The 23773-nt window shown below is 36.0% G+C and overlaps 3 protein-coding genes across 4 annotated transcripts; all 3 read left to right on the top strand.

The window, feature by feature from the left end:
* The first annotated feature begins 8948 nt into the window (after positions 1–8948).
* LOC143452468 (alpha-(1,6)-fucosyltransferase-like) lies at positions 8949–12430 on the top strand. The gene is made up of 11 exons (XM_076953459.1): positions 8949–9069; positions 9140–9243; positions 9370–9529; positions 9607–9715; positions 9791–10025; positions 10309–10416; positions 10567–10708; positions 10851–10917; positions 11033–11145; positions 11255–11423; positions 11572–12430. Exons 1-11 carry the CDS (start codon positions 8969–8971, stop codon positions 11881–11883), a joined length of 1620 nt encoding a protein of 539 aa, XP_076809574.1. The 5' UTR covers positions 8949–8968; the 3' UTR covers positions 11884–12430.
* A 4305-nt stretch (positions 12431–16735) lies between these two features.
* On the top strand, positions 16736–23302 carry LOC143453159 (uncharacterized). Of its 2 annotated transcripts, none has more exons than XM_076954326.1 (12): positions 16736–16808; positions 17107–17286; positions 17434–17565; positions 17682–17858; positions 18110–18241; positions 18388–18573; positions 18740–18871; positions 19214–19387; positions 19508–19642; positions 22570–22608; positions 22798–22912; positions 23064–23302. In XM_076954326.1, exons 1-12 carry the CDS (start codon positions 16760–16762, stop codon positions 23152–23154), a joined length of 1542 nt encoding a protein of 513 aa, XP_076810441.1. In that variant the 5' UTR covers positions 16736–16759; the 3' UTR covers positions 23155–23302. The 2 variants fall into 2 exon arrangements, with proteins under 2 accessions (XP_076810441.1, XP_076810442.1); XM_076954327.1 differs by having other exon boundaries at positions 22798–22965.
* On the top strand, positions 19895–22454 carry LOC143453156 (general transcription factor II-I repeat domain-containing protein 2A-like). The gene is made up of 3 exons (XM_076954324.1): positions 19895–20768; positions 20882–21063; positions 21220–22454. Exons 1-3 carry the CDS (start codon positions 20164–20166, stop codon positions 22263–22265), a joined length of 1833 nt encoding a protein of 610 aa, XP_076810439.1. The 5' UTR covers positions 19895–20163; the 3' UTR covers positions 22266–22454.
* Positions 23303–23773: the final 471 nt, after the last annotated feature.

Genomic DNA, 23773 nt, shown 5'->3' with positions numbered 1-23773 from the left:
ATCGACTGATGTGTCCTCTTTCTCCGCATGCAAAACACGTGCGTGATTCCCGGGGGCGAAAGGGATGATTGTGGTTAAGACATGACCTCCGCGATATCTCCGATAGTGATTCACGCAAGGTGTCAACTTCCTGCCGCAGATCCTGGACCATTTGTTTCATTTCCTCGAAAGCTGATGGGCCTTGCTTTATTGGCTGTATTTTGGAAACGTGTTGTTGCACATGCGCAGGTTCCATCATTAATAGTTTTTTGACAGCATCTAAAAATTTTTGGACACTGTACCTCCATGTTGCACGTGACCAGCCTTTTTGCTTCATGTTTGTTACGCAGTCCAGCTATTAAAGCTTTATACAAGATTCTTCATTCTTCGTACTTTCCTCTTCCGGATTCGGGTATGCAATTGCTCCCAAATTGACAAGGGCGTTGACGTAACTTCGATTCGTTTCACCTAATGCTTGGATTCTTTGTATAAGCTGTTGTTTAGCCTTGTTACATCGAAGTGAGCAACAAGCAACTTCCTCAGCTTTGGACTTTAGTTCTTCGTAGTTCATGGTGCCTAACTCTGCACCTTTGCATTTCATTTCCAACTTCACCTCTTTCGGTAAACTGAGCATAAAAGTGTGGCGAAATAATATTTCGCACTATTGTTTGTTTGTTTACGTGCATCTTCCCACGCTTTTGTTTTCCTTAATTATCAGTTAACTTTTATTCTGTTTGTTATTTCTCTTGATGATCTGATTTTATTGATTTCGCTTGTCCACTGTTTTTTCACGTTGTTTATACCGCCTCAAGTGTTTTGATGTGGTCCAGTGCAGTTTCATACGTGTCCTGTTTTCGGTTGGTCTCCCGTATGGGCTTCAGGCGGGAGAGGTGAGCTGGCGAGAAAAAGGTGGCTTTCATGGCAGTCGTGGTATGGGCGTTTTGGAAGAGGACCTGTCGTGTTTGTTGGTCACTCAGAACTGCCCTGGTTGCTTTATTATATTTTACTATTTTATTGTAAAACGTGTGCACCGAAAGTCAAGCCCCAAAAGCAAAAGCGGAGTGTTTTTATCTGTTATCGAAATACAATCGGACTTCATTAAAAGAGGCTTGTTGGCTTTGAGTAGGCCGTGAAAGCGGTGGAGAAGGACCTGGCAATAGAAAATCTGTAACAAAAGCATGTTTTCGAGCAGCTGCTGTTGCGTCCACACTGTCACAGAAACTTTCAAACGTTGATAACAACGAGCTAAAACTTTTTCCAAGTTCAAACTTCGGAGGAGGGCAAAAAAAATTCATCGCGGAAAAATTTCGGTTCAGATCACTTTCTTTATAGGTCCTGCCGTGCTGGCCAAATGTTACCGGCCTTTTTCTAGTGCTGGTTCGAAGGGACCTGCAGTTAACTATAGGATTGTATTTCATAAAATGGTAAAAAGTGAGCACGTCTACACAGCAGTACAAGCATCGGTAGAATGACACGTTCGCCAACGGGCAAGGCGCAATCACAATTATCAATGCCTCCGGCCGAAGGCAGAAAACACAAAGGCACGTCAAACCGAGCAAAAAAAAGACGCCTTGCTATGCCAGCCTACTTTCTATGAGCAAACGGTGTTATAACGGGTAGGATAAGTATGTGAACAATGTCCGCTTCCTAAGTTTGTACAATGGGGTTCATCCTATCCCAAACCAGTTAACAACTTTAAGAGTTTATACAAACTTTTTCCTCCTTATTGGCGCCAGGAAGTAATGCTTGCTGCCAAAAAACATGTCTTCCCATTTATCCAGGCCAAACTGAGTATGAATGAATGGCATAAGTTCAGGCGATAAAACAACAACGGCATTGGGAAATCGATTAAGGTTAAGGTTTTTCTCGTTAAAATTAAAAATAGCGTCGACGATAAATCATATACGAAATCGTACATAGCGAAAACCAGCAGAAATCCTCATCCGTTTTGGCAGAGTTAGGAATTATCTTTAACTTCTAGGAAAAGAACGACTTGCCATCGAATCGTCATTTCTCTGTCTTAGAATTGCCATCAGTCATTCGGAAAGGAAAGCTCAGTTGTCGGTGAAGAAACGTAGTCTTTCGTTTATCTGTCACAACAGAGGAAACGCTGCACAGAATTGATTACTCTGTGGTTCTTATTCCTCACCGGACAGCGAAATGTATAGAACCGATCAGAGTTTAGGATTAAACAGACTGATATAGATTTTTCCGCCCCGCGAACTTGCAAGGTTGTTGCGTTTAGCACTGTTCAAAGATGCACAGTAATCTCGGAGCGTCTCCAAATTTACATAAGGGTGATGTTATCGAGCTTCAGCACGTGCCGTTGTTGATGGCGGTAAACTCAAATCTCGAGAAAAAAAGCAACAGGGGGCAGTACAAGTCAAGTGGACAATGCATGATGCTACGGCATGACTTGGGTCGATATGCTGGGCAAGGCTGTTTGGGGGTTTGCCCAAGTTCTGGGAAAATTTCCGTCACAACGGCCGCGGCTGTACTCGCGTCCAACGACGACGTGATTTCAAACCAAAGCGGCGTCGACTCAGATGTTTCCTTGTACCAAAGCGATGCCAGCGATTTTCATGGCACCGCCGGCTCGTCGTCGGAACCCGGCGAGGTAGACGTGGATTTCCTCGATACTATTTTACTAGAAACGAAAGAAGGAACTCGAACCTCGAGAACAGCGAGATGTTTTACCCCGGCAATACTCTCGCAAACATCGGCTACTTGCCAAAGATTTCGTCCGGCGAAACTGGTTTCACCTTGGAAAATAAGTCAGGCGATGTGACAGCAAACGATTGGATCGTTATGGACAAATCCCTGCTGTATTCCAGCGCCAACATGAACAAAAACGCTATCTATCCCACCGACCGACCGAACTACTCTTGCAGCTTTGCATCGATGAAACCTTATGCCGAATTTCGCACGTTGCCAAGAGAAAAACCTATCTCTCCCAAAGAAACGGTACAAATCATGACAGCTTTGCAAGACATTTCGTCGACACTAATTCATTGAAGCGTTCCATCAAAACCGAAGCACAACAGGATGAGTACATGTGGAACGAACTAAAGCCGGTATTTGCTAAACAAAAGCATTCCATTGCGCCAACACCTCCAGTCGATAGTCCAGTCAATTCGTTTTTAAACCTCCTGCCCATTTTTCTGTTGACCACTAAATCGTACCCAGCCCAACCAGCCAGTTACCAATTGGTAAACAAGAATTTCAGTAACACTGGTACCCATTACACAACGCTCTCCCCTAAGTATGCCAACAGCAGAGCATGCTTGGAAGAGGCGAGTGAGTGGACGCAGCGGAAAAGAAAAAAATCTGCAGCATCGGAAGAGGATCCACTAAATGATTCTGGTAGAAGTTTTTTCGGACAGAAGGCGTGTTCTCAAAGCGTATCTGACATGAAGGAAGCGCTCATCAACGAAATATCTTTATCAAGATAGTAAGCAAAGATTATTTTTTTCTTGAGTATTGGACACATTCAATAGCAATCTCCAGGTTCTTGTTGCTTGTAAATCAATCTGAATGGTCTGGTGTATGTATGCACTTACGCATCAATATCCTATACCAGCTTGCCTGGATTTGTGGTCATAAATTACCATTTTACATAAAAACATAAATGAAACTAAAAATATATAGCTCACGTTTTAATGAACAACCAAATACTACAATTATACTTGATAACTTGACGTAGTACGGATATATAACGTGTAATTTAAGCATATAGATATATAGCCTATACAAAGAATATATATATGTATGTATATATATATAAACCATTATTTATATCGTGGTCTGCGCAAATCAAGATTCTAAAACATTTTCGCTGGTTTACAGCAATTCATCGAAACCTGGCCTAGAGATACCGGAAGCGACGTCAAGATTCGCTTCCTTGAAGACTGTGGCCAGCACAGTGATGTCGGGTATCGCTCGAAAGCTGCGCGCTCACAACATGGCGGCTGCTCCGTCAGCAGCGAACCCATCAGATTGTGAACCGCGCAACTTGAAGCGCTTACAAAGCAACGAAAGGGAAAGATTACGAATGCACCAACTGAACGACGCTTTTCAAGCCCTAAGGGACATCTTCCCACGGGTAAAGCACGACCGGAATCTTTCCAAAATTGAAACCTAAACCCTGGCTCACAATTATATAGTCTCTCTCAGTCGCATGGTGGTTGCCCTCGAGAAGACCTTAAATGCCAGCCCGGAAATACTGAAGGAAGTTAGCCCAGGGCTTTCGGAAATTTTGCACTCGGTTGAAAGTGAAAAAGACTTTCGAATCGATTTTTCAATTGAAAACTCTGAAGTGGGCTAAAAGTTTGAATGACACAAGTCATAAAGTTTATTCGACGCTTAAAACATGCAGATTTTAATATCGTTCAGTCAATATCAGAAATGTAAAGTTATTTATATTACGGTTAATTAATATCGCAGCAAAATAGACGGTTCTGTAAGAGTTGTGGTGTGCCATAAATATAATCATACAATGATGTTGCCAAATGCATTTTATTCCATTTTTCATCAAAAGGCCAGACGAGATATAAATAGTACCAGCAAAACCAGCAAGAAATATAAACAAATGTCGCAATATTTCATTTTTTGTTGTGTGTAATTTTTTTATGAATGACCTTTTATATTGTTATCTGTTGCAAATACAACGTTGCAAAAATGGCATCAATTTTGTGCGATTTTTAAGTTTTGAGATAAGTTTTTGAGATATTTTGAGATTTTTTGAGATATTTGTTTACGCAGACGTTTTTTCATTATATTTTGTGCTATAATACCTTTCGCTTTTTTTACCCCAAATTCTTTACCGACTTCAAAAAAGTTTCAAAACTTTGTTTAAGTTTAAAGTCAGCAATCGAGTTTTAAAACTTGCATTTTCTAAGCTATGCATTCTTATTTGACAATCCAGATTCATTTTATGTGAGGTAATGATACGAAACAAAATACCTAAATATACTGCATACAAATGCACATGGTTTAATTGAACTAATATCTTGAAAATATTATGGTAATGATTACTTTACAAAAAATGTGCTTACAGTTTTATGTTGTATAGTGGGAAAAAGGATTTTGAATAAAGTTTTTTTCCAATATCTGACGACTGTTTGAGCGCACACTCACCTAACCAGTCATAACAACAAACTTTAGCGTTTTCAAGTCTGTTCGATCAATAGAAATAAGTTGTTTCCCAGTAAATGCCGCTGTTGTTTAAAAAACGAAGTGTGTTGTATATATCTGTGCTAGAAACACAATGATAAACTCTGCCTATAGTTGTCAGTTGGTTTGAAATGAAACTGTGGGAATTGTTGACAAACGTCGGGATACAGATTGTTTAACTTAATAGTACACCGATCGCATGCTATACAGTTCAGAATTCTTTAAAGTATTGTAAACGATTCAATGAAGATCGTAGACGTATTCAGATAATTAAGGCATTCATGTGTCGAAATATTTCATAAACGTGCCTATTGAAAAGACTCCATAACGGAAATGAATCAATCGGCATTCTTGTGCACGAGAAAATCAGTTAGCTTCTATGCTGTATCTATGCAGAGCTTAGAGCTGAAATTGATAACAGAAATGGATAAAAAAAGCGGACAGACTCCAACTAGTATGAGTATTTTCTTTTGAAGCTTAAATTAACTGTAATTAACAATAAAAGTCTTCGATATTGCTTAGCTGCATTCCAGGTGTAGGATTTGATGTTTTATGAAAGCCTAAATTGTAGCAACCACTGTAGTTTATGACAATGGCATGTTTGGAAAAGTTAAATACACACTGCTTGACAAATTAAAACAAATATTTCTTAAAAACCAGTTTAAAGTAAAAAGGTGAACGCAGAGTTTTATCACTAGCAATGGGAACTTCGAAACAATGTGTCAGTTGTCTGTCAGTTGTTGGTTAGAACTATAGTTTGAAATGTCTACGTTTAACAAAAATACGATTCTAACATAACTGTAGGTAACACAAAAATGTACAAATTAATTTTGCCCATTTCCCATGAATACATTTATTTGAATACTTTGCACCTTTCACCGCATTTTACTTATCGAAAGGCAAGTAGCATTCATTGTAACACAGAATCTGTAGCGTATGTTTTCGTTTTATTCAGTAAATATTATTAATCATTAGGATGGCTCGTGAAAGAAGATTCTGGTTATTTAATGCTATTTGGTGCTTGAACCAGCTAGTTATGATATTTTATACCGTGTTTACAGGATCGTGTCACGTGGTACATATACCTGTAAGTGAATTGTTTTAATTCAATGAAACCGTTTTATTAAGTTTTTTCGATTATTAGCTGGCTCGTGAAGTAGGTGACTTAACATTGAGGAGGCACTTTACGGTTTTATAACTGGACGTTAAAGTGGGAGAAATTGAAACACAATTATTTGGCAAGACATGTGTTACAATATGCGTTTCAAAAGCAAATATGAGAAGTCGCGGTCGCCATTTACTTTTCCTCTTTTTTCTAATGTATATGAACGTGCTGGCCATGATCATATACTTTATACTGTTTGAGTAAATTTTGTTGAGGTTAAAAGCAGGAATTTGTTGCCACGGTCTCCCTATTACAGTACAAGTATATGTTGTTTTATGTAAATATGGTTACCAAGTGGAAGTACATAAAAGTTTGTTATAGAATTGATTGATGAGGGTTTCTATTTTATAAAATGTTTAACTAATTGTTGTACTAAGTCTGTGTCTTGTTATCTGAACCCTGAGAACTGTGGACCGATTAATTCCAAAGCCAATTTTTTTAAATTACAGAATGTCAAACCAAATGATTGTTTGTATGACTTCCTTCCGAGTAAAAACGTAGTTAAAATTAAATGCAAGAGGCAGATTGGTGTAATATTGACGTTATTACCAGTAATTATTAGTCGTTATTTGTCGAATTTTATGTAAATCTTAGAGGTAATAAGTAATTTTAATTAAAATGCATTCAAATAAAATGATGTATTTTAAAATGTAGGATTAACTGTGACATTTTTGTGTAAACAAGCAAAGATTGTGGCAGTACTCTTGTGGAAAAAGCTAGAAGTTAAGAGTCTTTTTTACCAGTTAGCAAATTATAGTATATAGTATATACTATAGTATCCAGCAATGTATTTTCAAAGTGTAAAAAGTTGTTTCTGAACAAATTGGCATCCACGTACGATGTTTTCCTTTTCATGCATGTAGATTACATACCAACTGAACAAACTGTAAATTTTTGAATGTACTGTATGTAGTTGCTAGTCATTAATATTTCTATTGAGAATGAAAAGATCGTATTTTAGCTTAGAGCTTGGTAATATTTTCAATAAATATTGAAAAATTATTGAATTTTTGAAATATTGTTAAAGAAACACTGAACCATTCCTTAAGATAAGTTACACAGCAACAGTTTTAGATTAGTTCAGATTAATCGATAAGGTACCTGTACCGAATAAGGCCCACCTAACACTTTTATGAAAATAACTCAAGAACCATAAATGAGAATAGACTGAAAAATCGTATTGTATTAGTGAGGGTATATGACTACAACATATTCAAACCACAATAACTGACAACCCCTCAAAAAATTTTTATAAAGAAATTAAAAATTCCAAAAAATGGGCCTTATTAGGAGCATAGGCTCCTAATAAGGCCCACCAATTTTGTGAGTATTTTGATTCAAAACATAGTAATAGACAACATATAACATTATTAGAAATTTTACATTTTAAGTTGTACAAACATTTAAAAAGATTCCACTAGGCGCATCAAAGTAATTGCAACAATTTGCCAACTGATGACTGGAACCACTCTTGAAGTCAGGACATCAATTAGCCAAGCATCTTGTATGGGCCTTTATTAGGCGCATGTGGCATCCACGAAAAAAACGTCACATTTTTATCATCAGAAAAGTTTTAGCAAAAAAAAGGGCATTATCCTTTTCAATACTAAGTTGGTTGTTACATGAAAACTTCAGCCGGCAGACAACAGTTCATTTAACCGGCCAAATTTTCACATACTTTTTTTCTAAATTAACAAAACCACCTTAACTGCAAGAATCAAATTTGTTGTGCTCTAGCGAATCGGTTGATCACGTGACAAGGATGAAATCTGGTAAACCATCATGAATTTATATTAGTTTTTATGTAGGGACAAAATCTTTTATTTATTTGCACGGGTTTGCGAAATATGAGCAATGGGCCTTATTAGGGACCGGGCCTTATTCGGTACAGGTACCTTATAATATGACTGTCTAGAAACCGAAATCACCTACACCTGGAAAAGATAGAGCTCATTTTAAAAATCTAAACTTACCTAACAAGCCTCAAAAATATATTAGGATTTTAGTTTTAAATTCGTATACCCTTTTTCTGATTGATATAATTAATACAATATTGTAGTCTTGCGGAAAGGTAATTCCCGCCTTTTGCAATAAAGCGTAAATTGTTCCGTTTGGTTACGCCACATCTCCATCACAATAGAGTAGGAAATTTTCAAAAGCTCAGAAAAAAATCAAAATTTTTAGGTTTTTTCGAAAACTCAAGGTTCATTCCGAATTTTATCCAACGTTCATATTTGGCCCAAACAAAGGAGAAATCTTGTGATTGCAAAGAAATCTCTTCAAGGCCAACGTTAAAATTTGTACTGCCTTCTCTAAAAGCAGGCGGCGTTTAAAATATGACATCGGGCCCATGACAAATAACTTATTAGGCCTTTTGTTTTGGTAAAAGCTTATGCTTAAAGACCTGCAAGAAAACGACATAAGCGTTGTTCAACCTGAGAACGAAAAAAACAGCAGTGATTTTTCGTTAAACGTTTTAACAATATTAAAAGTTTAGAAACGAAAATTTTGAGCTACGTTAAATAACGACATAGACATCTTGTTTCAGGGACTGTTTTGTGAAGACGTAATTGATTGTTTACAGATTGTCCGAAATACGACATTAAAATTACATGGTTTGTTCGGTTATTTAGATTTACTTTGAGCTAAAGAATGATAAACATAACATTCACATTGTTGCTGGTAACTTCACTGAGCTTTAACGTCACATTCTTGTATATCTTTCTGATGTTCCCAAACGGTTTGCAAGAGAGGTATGTTGTGTTAATTTACATATTACATCGATTTTTATTATGTTTTCTAAACATGTATATTTTCATACAGGCCACAATCAAGTTTGTCTCATACCTTTCCAATTCCTAAAGTCCGAAATGGCAACGACAATCAAGCTTCTTTGTCAGTGGGATTTAACAAAACTTCAACTAAAGGTAATCTAGCTAATACGATATTCATTAAAAACATACCTAAAACGTGTTATTATACGATGCTGGTGTTATTTCTAAAGCAAAAATCCTGATATGTTGTGTGGCGCCCAAAAATGTTTTATTTTTTAGACCAATTTACACTTGTCAAGGCAAGAAATTTGATTAAAGGAGCTTACTCGGAAGCAATCGAAGTGAATGAGTTTGTGAGAAAATATTTTCGTAAAAATTTGGACTTGACAAAGAAGGCTGCCCTCGAAGAAGATTATTTAACAAACTACCTTCCATTTAAGTAATGTCCTTGTTTTTGTCCTTAAACTGGTTCTAAAAATATACCATTAAAATTTATTGTCAAATTGTTGTATATAGCGACCTCACACGAAAATTGAAATTTCTTGTTGATGTCATCCATAATGAATCTCAGAAGGAATTGTCGGACCTTGGAAATGAAGTTCAAAAAAGAATTCACAAGTTACAGGTAACCTTTTAATGTTATATTGCACAGACCATATCTCAAGTCATGTTAAAACACCGGGGTCTTTCGTTTTCATAGAATCCAAGCGACTGCAAAACGGCAAAAAAGCTGGTTTGCAAGTTCCCTTATTATGGATTTGGATGTCAGCATCATCACATAGGCAACTGTCTATTAGCTGCGTTAGGTACAAATCGTGTAATGTTGGTGGATTATTCTAGTGTTCCATACCCTGGAATCCAGAAAGTTTTCCTTCCATTGAGTGACACATGTTCGATGGAAGATTTGCCAAAGCAGGTTGATGAATGGAAAGGAGGTAGGAAGCTTAGATAAGCCTTTATTTATACGTATACTTTGCCTGTAGGTGAAGATATAAATCACAATACCTTTAACTGTTTAAACATTTACATTTTTACCAAAACAAACATATTGAAACATGTAAAATTTGGTGCTTTAATCAATAAACTTATGTTAACGTTATAAGCTTTACTTGTTTGCTGCTGTTTTATTGGAAAATGTTTTGTTGTCAACAAATTACTAAAGGACAGACATGATATATTTTTATAACATTTGTACTGTAGATATCTTTTGCAATTTAGAATTACAGGAGAATTATGAACACATTCAAGTAGTTAGATTAGACCTAGGACCTAAAAACAATCCAAACACACGTTTTAAGGGGTTAACAATTCCCAAATTTCTGGAAGGTAAATCATGTTACACTATAAATATTTTTATAAAAATGCATGTCGCTGACGTCACCAAGATGTGTCGGTTCTTGTATAAAATTGAACAACGAAAGCATGAACTTGTTTCGTTTTAAGTTTGATTTGTGTTTTTGTTTGTATTTTTAATAGAAAAAGTTGAGTTTCTTCACGACGATCCAAATATGTGGTGGATCGGGCAAATAATGGGCTATCTGCTTAGGACCAGGCCGTGGATTTCTGTCAGAGTGCAACAAATCAAAAAAAAACTAAATCTTACCCATCCTTACGTGAGGTATCAAGAAGAAGCATTCGAACCACAAAACCAGAATAAGCTGACTATTATACGATAAAACTAAGTTTTATCAAACGTAACAGTCTTAGGAAAGAATATTTATAATCCACATGTACACAAAGCATTGGTTATTTTATTGCAGCATTCACGTTCGAAGAACAGACAAACTTGTAACAGAGGCAAGAAAATTCGAAGTCGAAGAATATATGGTGAGTTTTAATTATCATGTTTATTCTTTGATAGATTTGTTAACAAAAGTCATCCTTTCGTTCTAAAAATATTTGTTTGTTTTGTCTTTTAAATATTTGGACACTGTATTTGCAGGATCCTGTTGTTGCCTGGTACGATAGCCAAGTAGGAAACGCAAGCAACTATACGAGACGAGTTTATGTTGCGAGCGACGACCTAGCGAGTGTGATACCGGACGCCCGTAATAAGTAAATACATGTCTACTGTGGGTACAGCACATAGCAATCACAACAAATATAGTATATTCCTTCCCGGCAAGTTATCAACATTTTATTGAAAACTCCCATTTGGTAACAGGTATCCTAACTACGACTTTGTGTATAACACTGTCGACGATAAAAAGTTATTGAAAGATATGAGACTAACTGGCAAAAGCCGAAAGACAGAAGATGAACTTGTTGCGCTAGTCTGTGATTTAATGATTTTAGCAGAAAGCGACTATTTCGTCGGGACATACAGTTCTAACGTAAGTGTTTCGTAATTCATGTTTGATGTGTAACCAGATAAACTGTATTTAATTTATAATTCCACACGAGCGTACGAATTTATGAGGCTCTCTGCCGTTTGGATCATTTGCTTCAAGATCTTTTATTCAATTATTTTTTCTCGAACAGATCGGACGTCTTGTTACGCAGCTCATGCATTTTTCGAGCGACGCCACTTTTAGATCACGCTCGATCGATTGGCGAATGCATTATCATCGGGGACTTCCCCTAACTTATCGGGCGGTTGAAGATTTTTCTGGTGGAAAAGGGGAACTTTCTTTCTCCGCTGGAGAGACGATTGTTCTCACATCATCCGTTGAATCTCCCTCGTACAAAGGATTCGGTAGAAATGAAGCTGGCCACGAGGGCAGCTTTCCTATGTATAAGGTTGAACAAACGCTCACCTTTGTACAATATCTTGCTTTAAATGACACATTTTAAAGAGTCTGTTGAATCTTATATTTGCGAAGCAAACAATTCATAGTGTGTTTTGTTTCAGTGTTTCTTACTTAGGGGTGACATGTTGTGTCGAAATATGGTGACTGGCCTGAAACCTAGGCCGCATATACCTGGTATCTGTAGAGCTCATTTTATAATAAATATTTTTGAAGAAAATTTAACTCTGTAAAGCTTTGAAGAATGCTCTGGAATTATACTAACGGCAATGCATGATATTTTTTGTTCAGCAGCGTCATTAATTCTTACTGCCAAATAACGTTTCCTTTAGTGATTAATTTTTCAAAAGTTTAATTATAGTATTGTTTATCACAACCGCTATAATGTGGCGGATTTAAATTTTTAATTTTAGTGTCTCTTTTGCTTGGAAGTGAAATATTGACAAACTGAAATAGAGATTTTAGAAGTTTTAAATCTTTTCATTCTTGCTTTTGCTGGTGTAAGTTAGATGACATTTTAGGCATTATAAATGCTTGCTGGCTTGTCAGCTATATTTGATTTTGTATTTTTCGACCATAAATTAGTTGCTAAATGAATTCTAGTCAATACCTGACTTGTGTTTGTTACAGACATATTGATTAGGATTTGAGTGTCAAACAATCTTTGGTCTTTATAGAAAATTTGGTTGCTACTTTCATTGTGATTGTAGGCTTTTGCCTAAGCGTTAAAGAAAAGTCATTAAATGACAAAAACCGTGACAATAATTTGTAGATGTGTGATAATAAAACGGTATAATTACTTAGAATAGCAAAATATTGGAATTAAAAATGTGTTAAATTTTACCGTGTGTCAGGGTTAGCAGGCTTTGGGCAACGATGCCCGTTGCCAAGTTTAAATAAAGAATGTATTATTACAAAAATTATTTCTCATATGACAATGAAAACGATAACGTAGCGTTTACATCAGAGCGTGTCCAACTTTTTAACCTTTGACTTAATTGGCAACCACTAAAAAACTTTAACAAACCGCGACTTTTAAAACCTAACTGCTACTTTTATGTTAAAGCTGCAGAAGTGCAAATTTTTAGTGATCGTTGAAAAAGCTCAAAAGATCTCTTGTAATTCCTGAAAACACTTTGCATTTAGCAGTGCATTAAAATCCAAAGAGTATAGCCGTTTGAAAGCAGTAAAATGAAAAGTTTCATTACATCCTTTCCAATTGATCAGATCTCCAATCATCAGTTTTTAACAAAAATTAACTTAAATATTTTAAACATTTTAAATCTTGCGGATTTAGGCGGATTTAATTTCGGTTTAGTAGAAATCTTTACAGCGCCACACGCTGGTTTTATTTTGACTCAAAAAGAACACCTGGTGTCGCCGCATACTTTAAACGTAAATTTGCCTAACGTTGCCAAGAGTTAGGTAGTAGATAGAACGGCTTAAGCAAGTTGGTTTAGCAACAAGGAAACCAAACAGAAAAATTAATGGAATAAGAAGAGAGTAGCGTGATTTTGAAAGCAACCTTTGATAAATTGCGTTAACGCTACATCGCGATACACAGTATCAGAGAAAGTATACCGCTATCCCACATTTACCAACCACTTGATAAATTGCTTTATACCGCTTACTCAACTTTTAACAAAGATAAGAACAAGTTTAAAACAATGTTTGTTCACAAACGGGGAGACGTGAATATATCTGCTATGATATGAGTTATGGAAGGACTGATAAGTGCAAAGAATGGTCTGGCTTGGGAACTATTGGACAAATGTTTGGTTTTTGTTTTAATGTATTTCTAATTGCTTTTCAAATCTGACATTTCTTATTGTTGGCGTTAATCGACGAAATTGCCTTAGATTGTTAACACTTGAAAAGAAGAAGAGGCCCATTTCTAGTGCAAATAATTGCAAGAAATTTTTAGCAACTGGACAAATGTTACAGATTATAATTTGTATAAAGCGCAATGCTATTTCAATTAATTCCTCGGCTACAGAACAACAACCATATTTGAACCCCAAGGTGAATTATAACTTTAAGTTACGAGACAAACGTTTTAAAAACGTAAACATAAAATGTAGATAAACTTGCAAAAGTCGATGCAAATATCGTTTGATAGTCATGTAAAAAGTTAAATAAAGCAAGAACATTTTTGGCAAAGAAAAACACGTTGCAGCAAAAGCGGCTTGGATTCCTGAGTGCTATATAGTGATAGTTTAAGCTTGTTGACTCAAACAGGCTAAAGCGCCTTGATCAAATATTTAAGAATTTAATTGGTAAAGATAGTATAAGACCAAAGGCTTCAAAGAAAATTTTAAACGTAAAATGTTTACGCTTCTATACATGGGTAATAAAGCGGAAGACGATTACTGAATTTAAAAGCGTTAATATAGCTTAGTGCTTCAATTCTCATTGTTTTATACAAACAACGCAGCATAAAAGAAGCATGCTATAGTGTGTTTTAATCTAAGTGGGAAAAGGACATAAAAAAACTTATTACGCCGATACCATTATACAATGAGCAACATCTTGAAAAGTCTTTCAACAAGTTTGCTTTTGTGTATTATTACTGTAAATGTGTCAATATCGCCAATGCATTTAGTAGCACTCATCCTACTTGTTGGTTTGTCTATGTGCTCTGAAGCTTGTTTGTCCATGTCCATCATAAACCGAGTATTTGCAGGTTGGACAATACTGGACACTCCCGGAATCGACAAGGTTCCCAATAGACAGATGACTACACGCTTACGAAAATGACCACTCATTGAAGCCTTAATGAGCATATATGCTGTGTATATTTTGCTGCATAAGCGGAATAGGCTAAAATAGTTTAAATGGGTAAATATGAGTAAGGCTACATAAGTGGTAATTTATAATAATCAATAAGTAAAGACGTGGTTGCATTTTTATTTTTTCAACACTATGACAATTACAAACAATGCTTAAAGATTCTAAGCCAAAGGCCAAAAAAGTTTCAGATATATAATTAATGGAAACGGCAATAACTCAACTGAACTCAACGAACTAAGCAAATATTTGAGATACAGTATCATTTTAAGAGTTAGCCAACCCACGATCATACCTAAAACGATTTTGTGTGGCTTGCAGTTAAAAGATGTCACTAAGAAGTTAAGTCAACGACAGTTTTCTGTATAACGTTAAATCACGCGATGACATCGTTAAATTTTACAAGAGACTAAAAAAGTTGAAGAAATGTTTAAAACGATGATAAACCGTCTGGAACACTGTTGGTCTACCAAGTGGGAAAAGTTTCGACAAATGATTAACTATTTCTTATTTCGGAGAGGGTAACCTTTAGTAAAATCTATAAAAGCAAAAAAAAGAAATAGACTTCTATAGTGAAGGAACGTTGAACGAAACAGGCTTTATTGCTTGATAAGAAAATTTGATTCAGTTTAAGTTGAAGCTTAAACAAATATAAATGAAAGGCTGTTCGACTGTACTTCAAAAGCTTGCAATTAAAACAGACATAAGTAAAAGTGCAATAGCGAAAGAGGTACATGCATTGGTTTAAGTTAAGCAACTGGTTAAGAATGTATTTGATAGTTTATTTCGTCAAAAATATTTCACAAAATTTTAAAGCAGAATAAGTAAATTTTTGATACGTGCAGTTTGAAGCAGAAAATTGTTATCAATTAAAATCTCTACAAAAAATATTTCAAGTACTAAGCCTCAAAATTTGGGTGTATAATTGGATTAATTGTTATCTAAGTTTGGTAAAATGTTTGCATGAATATTCATTATAGCAAATGTAAACAGTATGCAATAGAGACAAATTGAATAAACAATGTGATCATTTAAGAATAGCAGCAATTGCCATGTCTTCTTGGCATATAAAATGTCAATCTTACACGGTTCACTTTTTATGGTGATATAATTTTATGTATGTGAAAGCAAGCATAAAGGTTTAAGATACATTATAATCTATTATCGATTTCTTGGTGTTATACTCAGTAGGCTTTATGTTAAAATTATGATAGCCTGATAAAGACAACATCCAACTCATCCACTTTTATTGTAGTTATCTCTGAAGTCATGGAAACCGCAAATTACTCAAAGAGTTGGTGTGAAATTATATAAATGGCCTCTAATGCGTTGGTTCAGTATATATGTGACATTGTTTGTTCTCTGATATATTGTTCAGCAGCATGTTCTCTTCCCACATTCTGGTGAGCACGTTAGCATAACTACCTAAACACTTGAGTTATGTAGGTGGCACATAGGTTATTTGAGTACAGTGTAGCAGTCGGGTCACGCCCGCCCTGCGCTTTGTAAAATGAGTGATGCGATTTAAAGTTTCAACACTCCTTGTTCTTTATGTCAGGAATAGGCTAAGGATACTTGGAGGACTTGTTTCTCATATTGTTTCAATCTTTGAATAGTAGGCTTTTTTGACATTGCAATTTGATGTGACAAGGTCGGGGTTTGTAATATGTATTTCAAGTAACTATATATCTCGCAGTGTTTAAAGGTTTCTGCAGTTTATTTCTCGATTTTTCACCTGATTTAAATTCATGGATGGTATTACTTCAATTATCGTTATTTAAACCAACATTTTCAAGTTACAACTGATTTTAATATTTTTTTTTTCAAATGTTGTTTCCGAGAGAACATGCCGCTGTTATTTGCCAAATATGCAAAAGTAAAATTAATTTATAAAAGCCATGACCGGAAAAATCATACTGGAAAGCAGAACGTACAGCCTTACTTTCCGTTATTCAGAACAAGTATATATATTTTCAATCAATTGTACTCAATTGTCAACTACGTAAAACATGTAGAAAGACATACTAACATTCGTTTGTTGAAGTCTGTTTTAGCAGCTAATGTTTGTGTGCGCCATAGCAGCTTTGTAACTATGTTTTTTTTTCAGCAAAGGTTTTAAAAAACAGTTTGCTAAAATGTTTTTGAAAGTATTTGCTGTTCTGCTGATGACATGTGTTTCCTCAGGTATGTAACAAGTTATATACGAATTTTAGTTAGCTTATTAGGTGCATGGTATACCGCGGTACAACAGAGACAAAATATTTTTCACATTTTTGCTGTAGCATTTTTTGTGGGTAACCGCTTGCTGTATATTGCTATGAATTATTTTAGATAGTTTTTTTGTAAAGGTGGCAACAATACAGTACATTTTTTGCAAGCTTCAATATGTAATACTTCCAAGTAAGCTAATCAGTATAGGCTTTAATCGCTAGAATTTTCTGTATGAAACAAGACTAAAATGTCTTAATCATTGTCACCGTAGTAATTGCGTTTGCGATTGTATATACGTGTGAGACAAACGCACGTCAGCAATACGAGATGTTCTTCCCGGTACTATGTCCAAAAGGATGCGCCTCACATACTTATACGATATGGGGCAACGGAACTTATACACATGATTCGCCTATATGCCGAGCCGCCATTCACGATGGACGAATCACAGGTAGCACGTTGTAAGAATTTTTATAAATTTGCACTAAAATTAAACCTAAGAATGATTGTTAAATTTGGCAAGATGGAATATTTCCAAAATTACCTCACTGGCACAAATCGAGAGTATTTGTCACAAACTCAATGCATTTGCTTTTAGACGAAGGTGGCGCAGTTATGGTCTACAAACAGCCGGGCCAAATGTCTTATGTTGGAACAGAGAGAAACTCGATCACCAGTTCATCTTATGGATACTGGAGAGGTTCCTTTAGCTTCACCCCAAACATTCCAGGTGCTAGCTTTTTCCGTTTACTAAAAGCTCCTAAAAACGAATGATTACGTGCTTTCTTTGACTTAAATTCTAAAAAATTCTATGGCCACTTAAAAAAATTATTCTTCAACGAGCAGATACTCCAATAACCTGTGAGACGCCGGCCTTGGATAAGAGATTTGTTCTGCTAAACACGTACGAAATAACCTGTCCATCTGGATGTGTTAGCTCCTCTGCCGAGATTTCAGGCGACGTTATCTACGCTTACGATTCTGCTATATGCGTAGCTGCTATTCATGATGGAGCACTAACGAGTATGGTTGATATGTTGCAGAATTATTTGTCTTTATACCATTTTAGATTGATTTTATTTTGCTTTTGTCCTTTTCTTCTTCATAACGTTTAGTCTAGGAATAACCGATAACAAAACATCTATGACAGTGACAGTAAATCTTTATGGAATGGGAGATGAAAATGTAACTTGTAGCTCTCATAAATAATTTGTTCAAGACAGAACGAACAAACCTTAGTAAGCAAACAAATACACATTTCCATCTTTTTGAAGACGATGGGGGGAAGGTAACAGTTTACAAGCAGCCAGGCCAACCCTTCTACGTGAACGTCACCAGAAACTCAATCAACAGCACCACGAGTAGTTATACACGATCTTCTTTCAGCTTTAGATCAGATCTTCCAGGTAAAAATACAAAAATTTCTACATTTACCATTATCAGTCACGTTTGATTCAGTTTTTGGTTGCATTGTATTGCGCGACATCGTTCTTATTAAGATAAAACGGTTGTAACAGTCCTGTAAACTTCAAATTATTTCAAACTTGCCCAGATGTGAACGACCCACCATTTGCTTGCGGCATTACGGCGCACGATACCAGGTTTGGAACCCAAGCAAGTTACAACATAACCTGTCCTAAGGGATGCCTCAATGATGATAGAACTATCTGGGGAAGCGGCTTTTACACTCACGATTCTTCGATTTGCAGAGCCGCCATTCACGATGGTGTATTAATAGGTTAGCAAGAATATTTTGACATTAAATTTGCATTGAAAGTTGCAAAAATTTGTGGCAAAATAAAATATCCATGGCAAACAAAAGATTCCTTCTTCAGCATAAAATTATTTTTCAATTTACTGTAATTGTTTAATGAATTTATATAAAGAATATCATTTTATTTCAGATGATGGAGGCCCCATCACATTTTACAGACAAATCGGGCAACCTTCACACATTGGCATTGAAAGAAACTCGATAAGCAGCTCTGCCTATGGTTACTGGAGGTCGTGTTTCAGCTTCACGCCAAAGGCACAAGGTTCAATTTGCAGTATTTAATTTTTTAGAGTCATGCAACTTTTTAGCTCGTAAGGTTAGGCATGTGTTTTGTTAAATTTGGCAATCTGCCAAAACAAGCTTATTTACAATAGCTACCAATATTATCATAGCTATCTATCGCCCATGGACGCTCTCATTGTCCTAAGCAAGAGCTAAACAGAAATATTAAACATGGTGATCGCCATGTATTCACCACCAACTGTTATAACAGACATAGAATGGATTTTTATTTGAGATACCATGATATAGTTGAAAGAACATACGTTTTGGTTTATGTACAGTAGGTTTTTATAAATTAGACATCAGTGTTTTTACTTTGAAGATCCTCCGGATTGTACGACGACCGCTGAAGACCCGAAATTTTTTGATGCATCGCAATACGAATTTGCCTGTAGTCCTGGATGCGCTAATTCAACGGCAGATATTTCGGGAACAGTTGTGTACACTTCTAATTCATCAATATGCAAAGCTGGTATTCACGATGGCAGAATAACTGGTAAATGCAGAAATATATTATTGGTAAGGTGTTAAACTTGCATTAGTGAAAAAGTAAGTTCACGTCGGATTTACAGAATAAATAGGTTTTTTGCTACCAGACACACTTTCCTCATTCCAGATGCTGACGGTGGTTGGGTAAAGGTCTTTGTTCAGCCTGGTCAGCAATCTTACAACGGAACAGATAGAAACTCACTGACAAGTTTACAGCATGGACCTTTTCTATCGTCGTTCAGCTTTACAAAAAATATGACCGGTAAAAAGTGATGATATGTGGACATAGGGCAAAAGACTTGCTTGTATAAAGAATACTTAACAAACAGGGACTATTTTAGAAAAATGTACATAGAAAGGTTTATAACAAGGTTGTTCAAATGGCGGATTGCGATCCGGATCCGGATCTTTTCAACTTTTTATATGGATCTTTAAATGTAGCCTTGAAAAAAAAACTTTTGAAACTTTCTTTTTTTTCAAAAAAAAAAGTTTTTTTTTTCAAGAGAAACTTTTTTTTTCCAAAAAAACTTTCACTTTTTATGTGGATACTAATTGCCAGGGTTGAAATTAATTTTTTGAATTTATAATAGCATAATTTTGCTCCCTCTCAGCATTAAAGCGTATCGTTTTCGTTTACTCATTTACACACCACTAACTCGACTAACTATTCTCTTGTCTTCTCTTCTCGCGGTCAGCTGGTTTTCTGCACAGCGGGGGGCCGCGGCGAAACAAAAAACTTCTAGAAATGTATCACTTGTACAAATCATCAGAGTTATTATCAACATGGCCAGTAAGAAGCGGAAAATTGATCTAGAAAACAGACAATTCAATGGTGAATGGACTGAAGATTACTTGTTTGTGCTCAACCCAAGCAATAAACCCAAATGTTTATTGTGTGACTGCACTCTAAGCATGATAAAGAGTCAAAACATCAAACGACATTTCTTTACTCATCATAAACATTTTAATGATAAGTACAAGCCTGGCTCATGGGCCAGAAAACAGAAAGTTGCGTGTTTAGATAAGTCTGCCAGCTCTCAGAAACAATGCCTCTCAACATTTGTGTCTGAGCAATCAAAAGCCACAGAAGCAACACTCAGCATCAGTCACATTCTGGGCAAGCGGATGATGACATACAGTGATGCTGAAGCTGTTAAAGAATGCATTGTTGAAGCAGTAAAAATCATGCATCCAAGTAAGAAAGAAGTGATCACCAGCATGACAACTCTCCCGCTCTCCAGATTGACATGTACACGGAGATGCACTGATATCGCTGAGGATTTGCATGACCAGGTGTTGATTGAAGTCAAGGACGCTGATTGCTATGCACTAGCTTTAGATGAATCAACAGATATTACTAATTGTGCCCAGCTTGCAGTATTTGTTAGGTGAGTTGATATTATAAGTATAATATTGGTTGTAAATGGAAAATTTCATTGCAAGTCCAGTGTCAAAAACATTTTGTATATATTTTATTTTTTGTACGCAAATTTGCATGCAGGTACTTTCACCACGGAGTGTTCAATGAAGAACTGCTTGCACTGATCACACTACATGGCAATACTACAGCAGCTGCGATATATGATGCACTCATAAGCAAACTTAAGGAGCTTCAGTTGCCAATTCAGAACATTTGCGCACTTTCCACTGATGGTGCACCCGCCATGATAGGAGCATGTCATGGTATGTCATTACTCATTACAAATGTATTAAGTCTAATAAATATTTCATTGCACAAAATCTAACATAGCATAGCGGCCATAGCCTAATTATTTGTATTGACATACCTCAAGAGGTAATATGACTTTACAGTAAATAACTCTTCCAATTTTTATGTAGGTGTAGTCACCAACTTGAGAACCGAGTACTGTCCTGATCTGATAGTAATCCACTGCATCATCCACCAATCCGTACTATGTGCCAAGCTGTCCGGAGACTTCCAAGAGCTAATGACTGATGCAATGAAACTAATCAATAAACTGAAAGCAAACTCATCTCTAAAGCACCGGCAACTAAGGAACTTTCTAGATCAGCATAATGCTGAATTTTGTGACTTACTCACGCATAATAACGTGAGATGGCTAAGTAAGGGCAATGCTTTGAAAAGGCTGTGGGACCTTCGTAAAGATTTGGTCATGTTTTTGAATGAAAAGGGTCAAACTAGTACTCTGCTTGAAGGTACCAATCTATGTAACTTGGCTTTCCTTGCTGACTGTTTTACCCATCTAAATACTCTGAACTTGAAGCTCCAGGGCAAGGGGCACACTATCATTCAGCTGTGGTCAGCAGTGAAATCTTTCAAGCAACAGCTGTTGCTATTCGTTTCAGATATCACCAAAGACATGCTCCACTTTCCATGCTTGAAAGTGACTATACAAGAAGTTAGCTGTGATAATGATTGGTCATGCTTTGTCGAATTTCTGCAAAATTTGGACACTGAGTTCTGTAACAGGTTCAAGGAATTTTATGAAATCAGTTCAGTTATAGAACTAATTTCACATCCACTGTCTGCTGATGTTAATGGCACTTGGAAAACACAACTTTCCACTGAATATGCATTGCTGGTGTCTAAAATGCAGGTAGAACTTTGTAATCTTAAAGGAGATGAGATTTGTATCGCAGATCCAAATGTGTTTTGGTTATCACTTGTAACCTTGGAAAGGTACCCAGTTATAACCAGGCTGGCTAGAAGGATCCTTACTTGCTTCGCTTCTACGTACCTTTGTGAGTCGTTGTTTTCATCAATGAATTTTGTAAAAAACAAGCATAGAACGAGACTCACAAATGCTCATCTTCATGAGCTTATGAGGATATCAGTAAGTGACAGAAAGCCCCGATTCGACGCTATTGTGAGATCTAAACCAACTCATCATTTTTCTCACTGAAATAATCTTGGAGCTGTAGCACACTTCACTTTTGACTATTACAAAGTTATTAATATGTTGTAGGGTACATTTTCATGAATAAAGCACCATAAAAATTAAAGCATGTCCAATATATTTACTATTCATATTTAGTGGATCATCATGTTGTCAGGTTTGGTTGTGGTGGATCATGGCAGAAATCATTTGAACACCCCTGGTTTATAAGCTTCATTTTAAGAACAAAAACCTTATCAATCATATATCTCAGACGACTTAAAACTTTGAAAATAAGTCGTATAATGACGTCATTGTTTGTTGTTTGCAGATGATGGAGATCATTCAACCGTGACGACTGAAAAACCAGGTGAAATCATCATATTTGAAAATTACCTCTTAAACAATGGACGTACCACTGAAAAAAACATGCGCGTATTACATGTTGTAATACTGTAGCTATACATACTTTTCATTTCAAAAATCAACAAAAAAGTTACGTCACGTATATTACACGCTGTAATAAGTTTACATTTATGTTTTATTTCGACTTTAACAGAAAAAGTGAAAAATAACGACGATGGACTGTACGCTTTGCTCATCATTCCGATTGTACTTCTTCTTATTCTTGCTGTCTTTGTCTGTCGTAAATATGAGCCATTGCAAAAATTTACGTAAGATTTTGATGACATGATAGTAACATCACTTTCTCCTGTATAGAAAGTTGGTAAGGGCACTTGCGTAATAAGGGTCGTTTATGATGCATAGAGTCATACGCATACATCCCCATTTCTTAAAAAGGTGTTGTTTTAATCTATTATACAGGAGTAATTCGTCCACAAATTTGAATTTTCCACCTATTACAACGCCCGCCGCAATGGAAGAAAAGAACAATTATCAGGTTTTAGACAACTAAGAATGATCTAGGTCAGCAATGTGAAGGACATTAAGATATTACGCCAACCAAAAGCAGAAAATGCGATCATTGTTAATAGAATTGTTTGTAATGAATAATAATTTTGCTTTTGTTTTTGTTTATGCAAATATACATGACCTTGTTTTGAGTGAAGTGTGCATGTCTTTATACTGAAGGAAGAGAAATAGAAGTATCGGTCTAAGGTGGCGCTGGTGGCGGTCAAAGGTCAAAGGTCAAAGGTGGTGATACAGTATCGTATAAACATAAACCTCAAGTCATGTCTGAATTACTACAAAATAAAACGAGCCCAGTAAAATCTTTTACTTCCCATTGCATCTAAGTCTTGCTGTTGCATATATAGTGTTAGACGGCAAAATATAAAAAAACTCAGATTAATCTTCATAAAATTTGTTTCGATAATGTCATGTATACATGGCGGTTATTGCTGCAATATAAGTGTGTGTTTGCTTCAGTCATGTTCGTGTAATAGGTTTATGTCAAACGAAATCCAAAGGCTGGAGTTAAAATTTGTGATTCGATACTAACCACACCTACGGCGGTTGTTCAATTGCACATAAAGATTATACAAGAGCTTTAACTTTGATTTCATGGAAAAAAT

Source organism: Clavelina lepadiformis, chromosome 4, assembly GCF_947623445.1.
Source record: "Clavelina lepadiformis chromosome 4, kaClaLepa1.1, whole genome shotgun sequence".
NCBI classification, from domain to species: domain Eukaryota; kingdom Metazoa; phylum Chordata; class Ascidiacea; order Aplousobranchia; family Clavelinidae; genus Clavelina; species Clavelina lepadiformis.
This window is presented reverse-complemented; position numbering and strand designations above follow the sequence as displayed.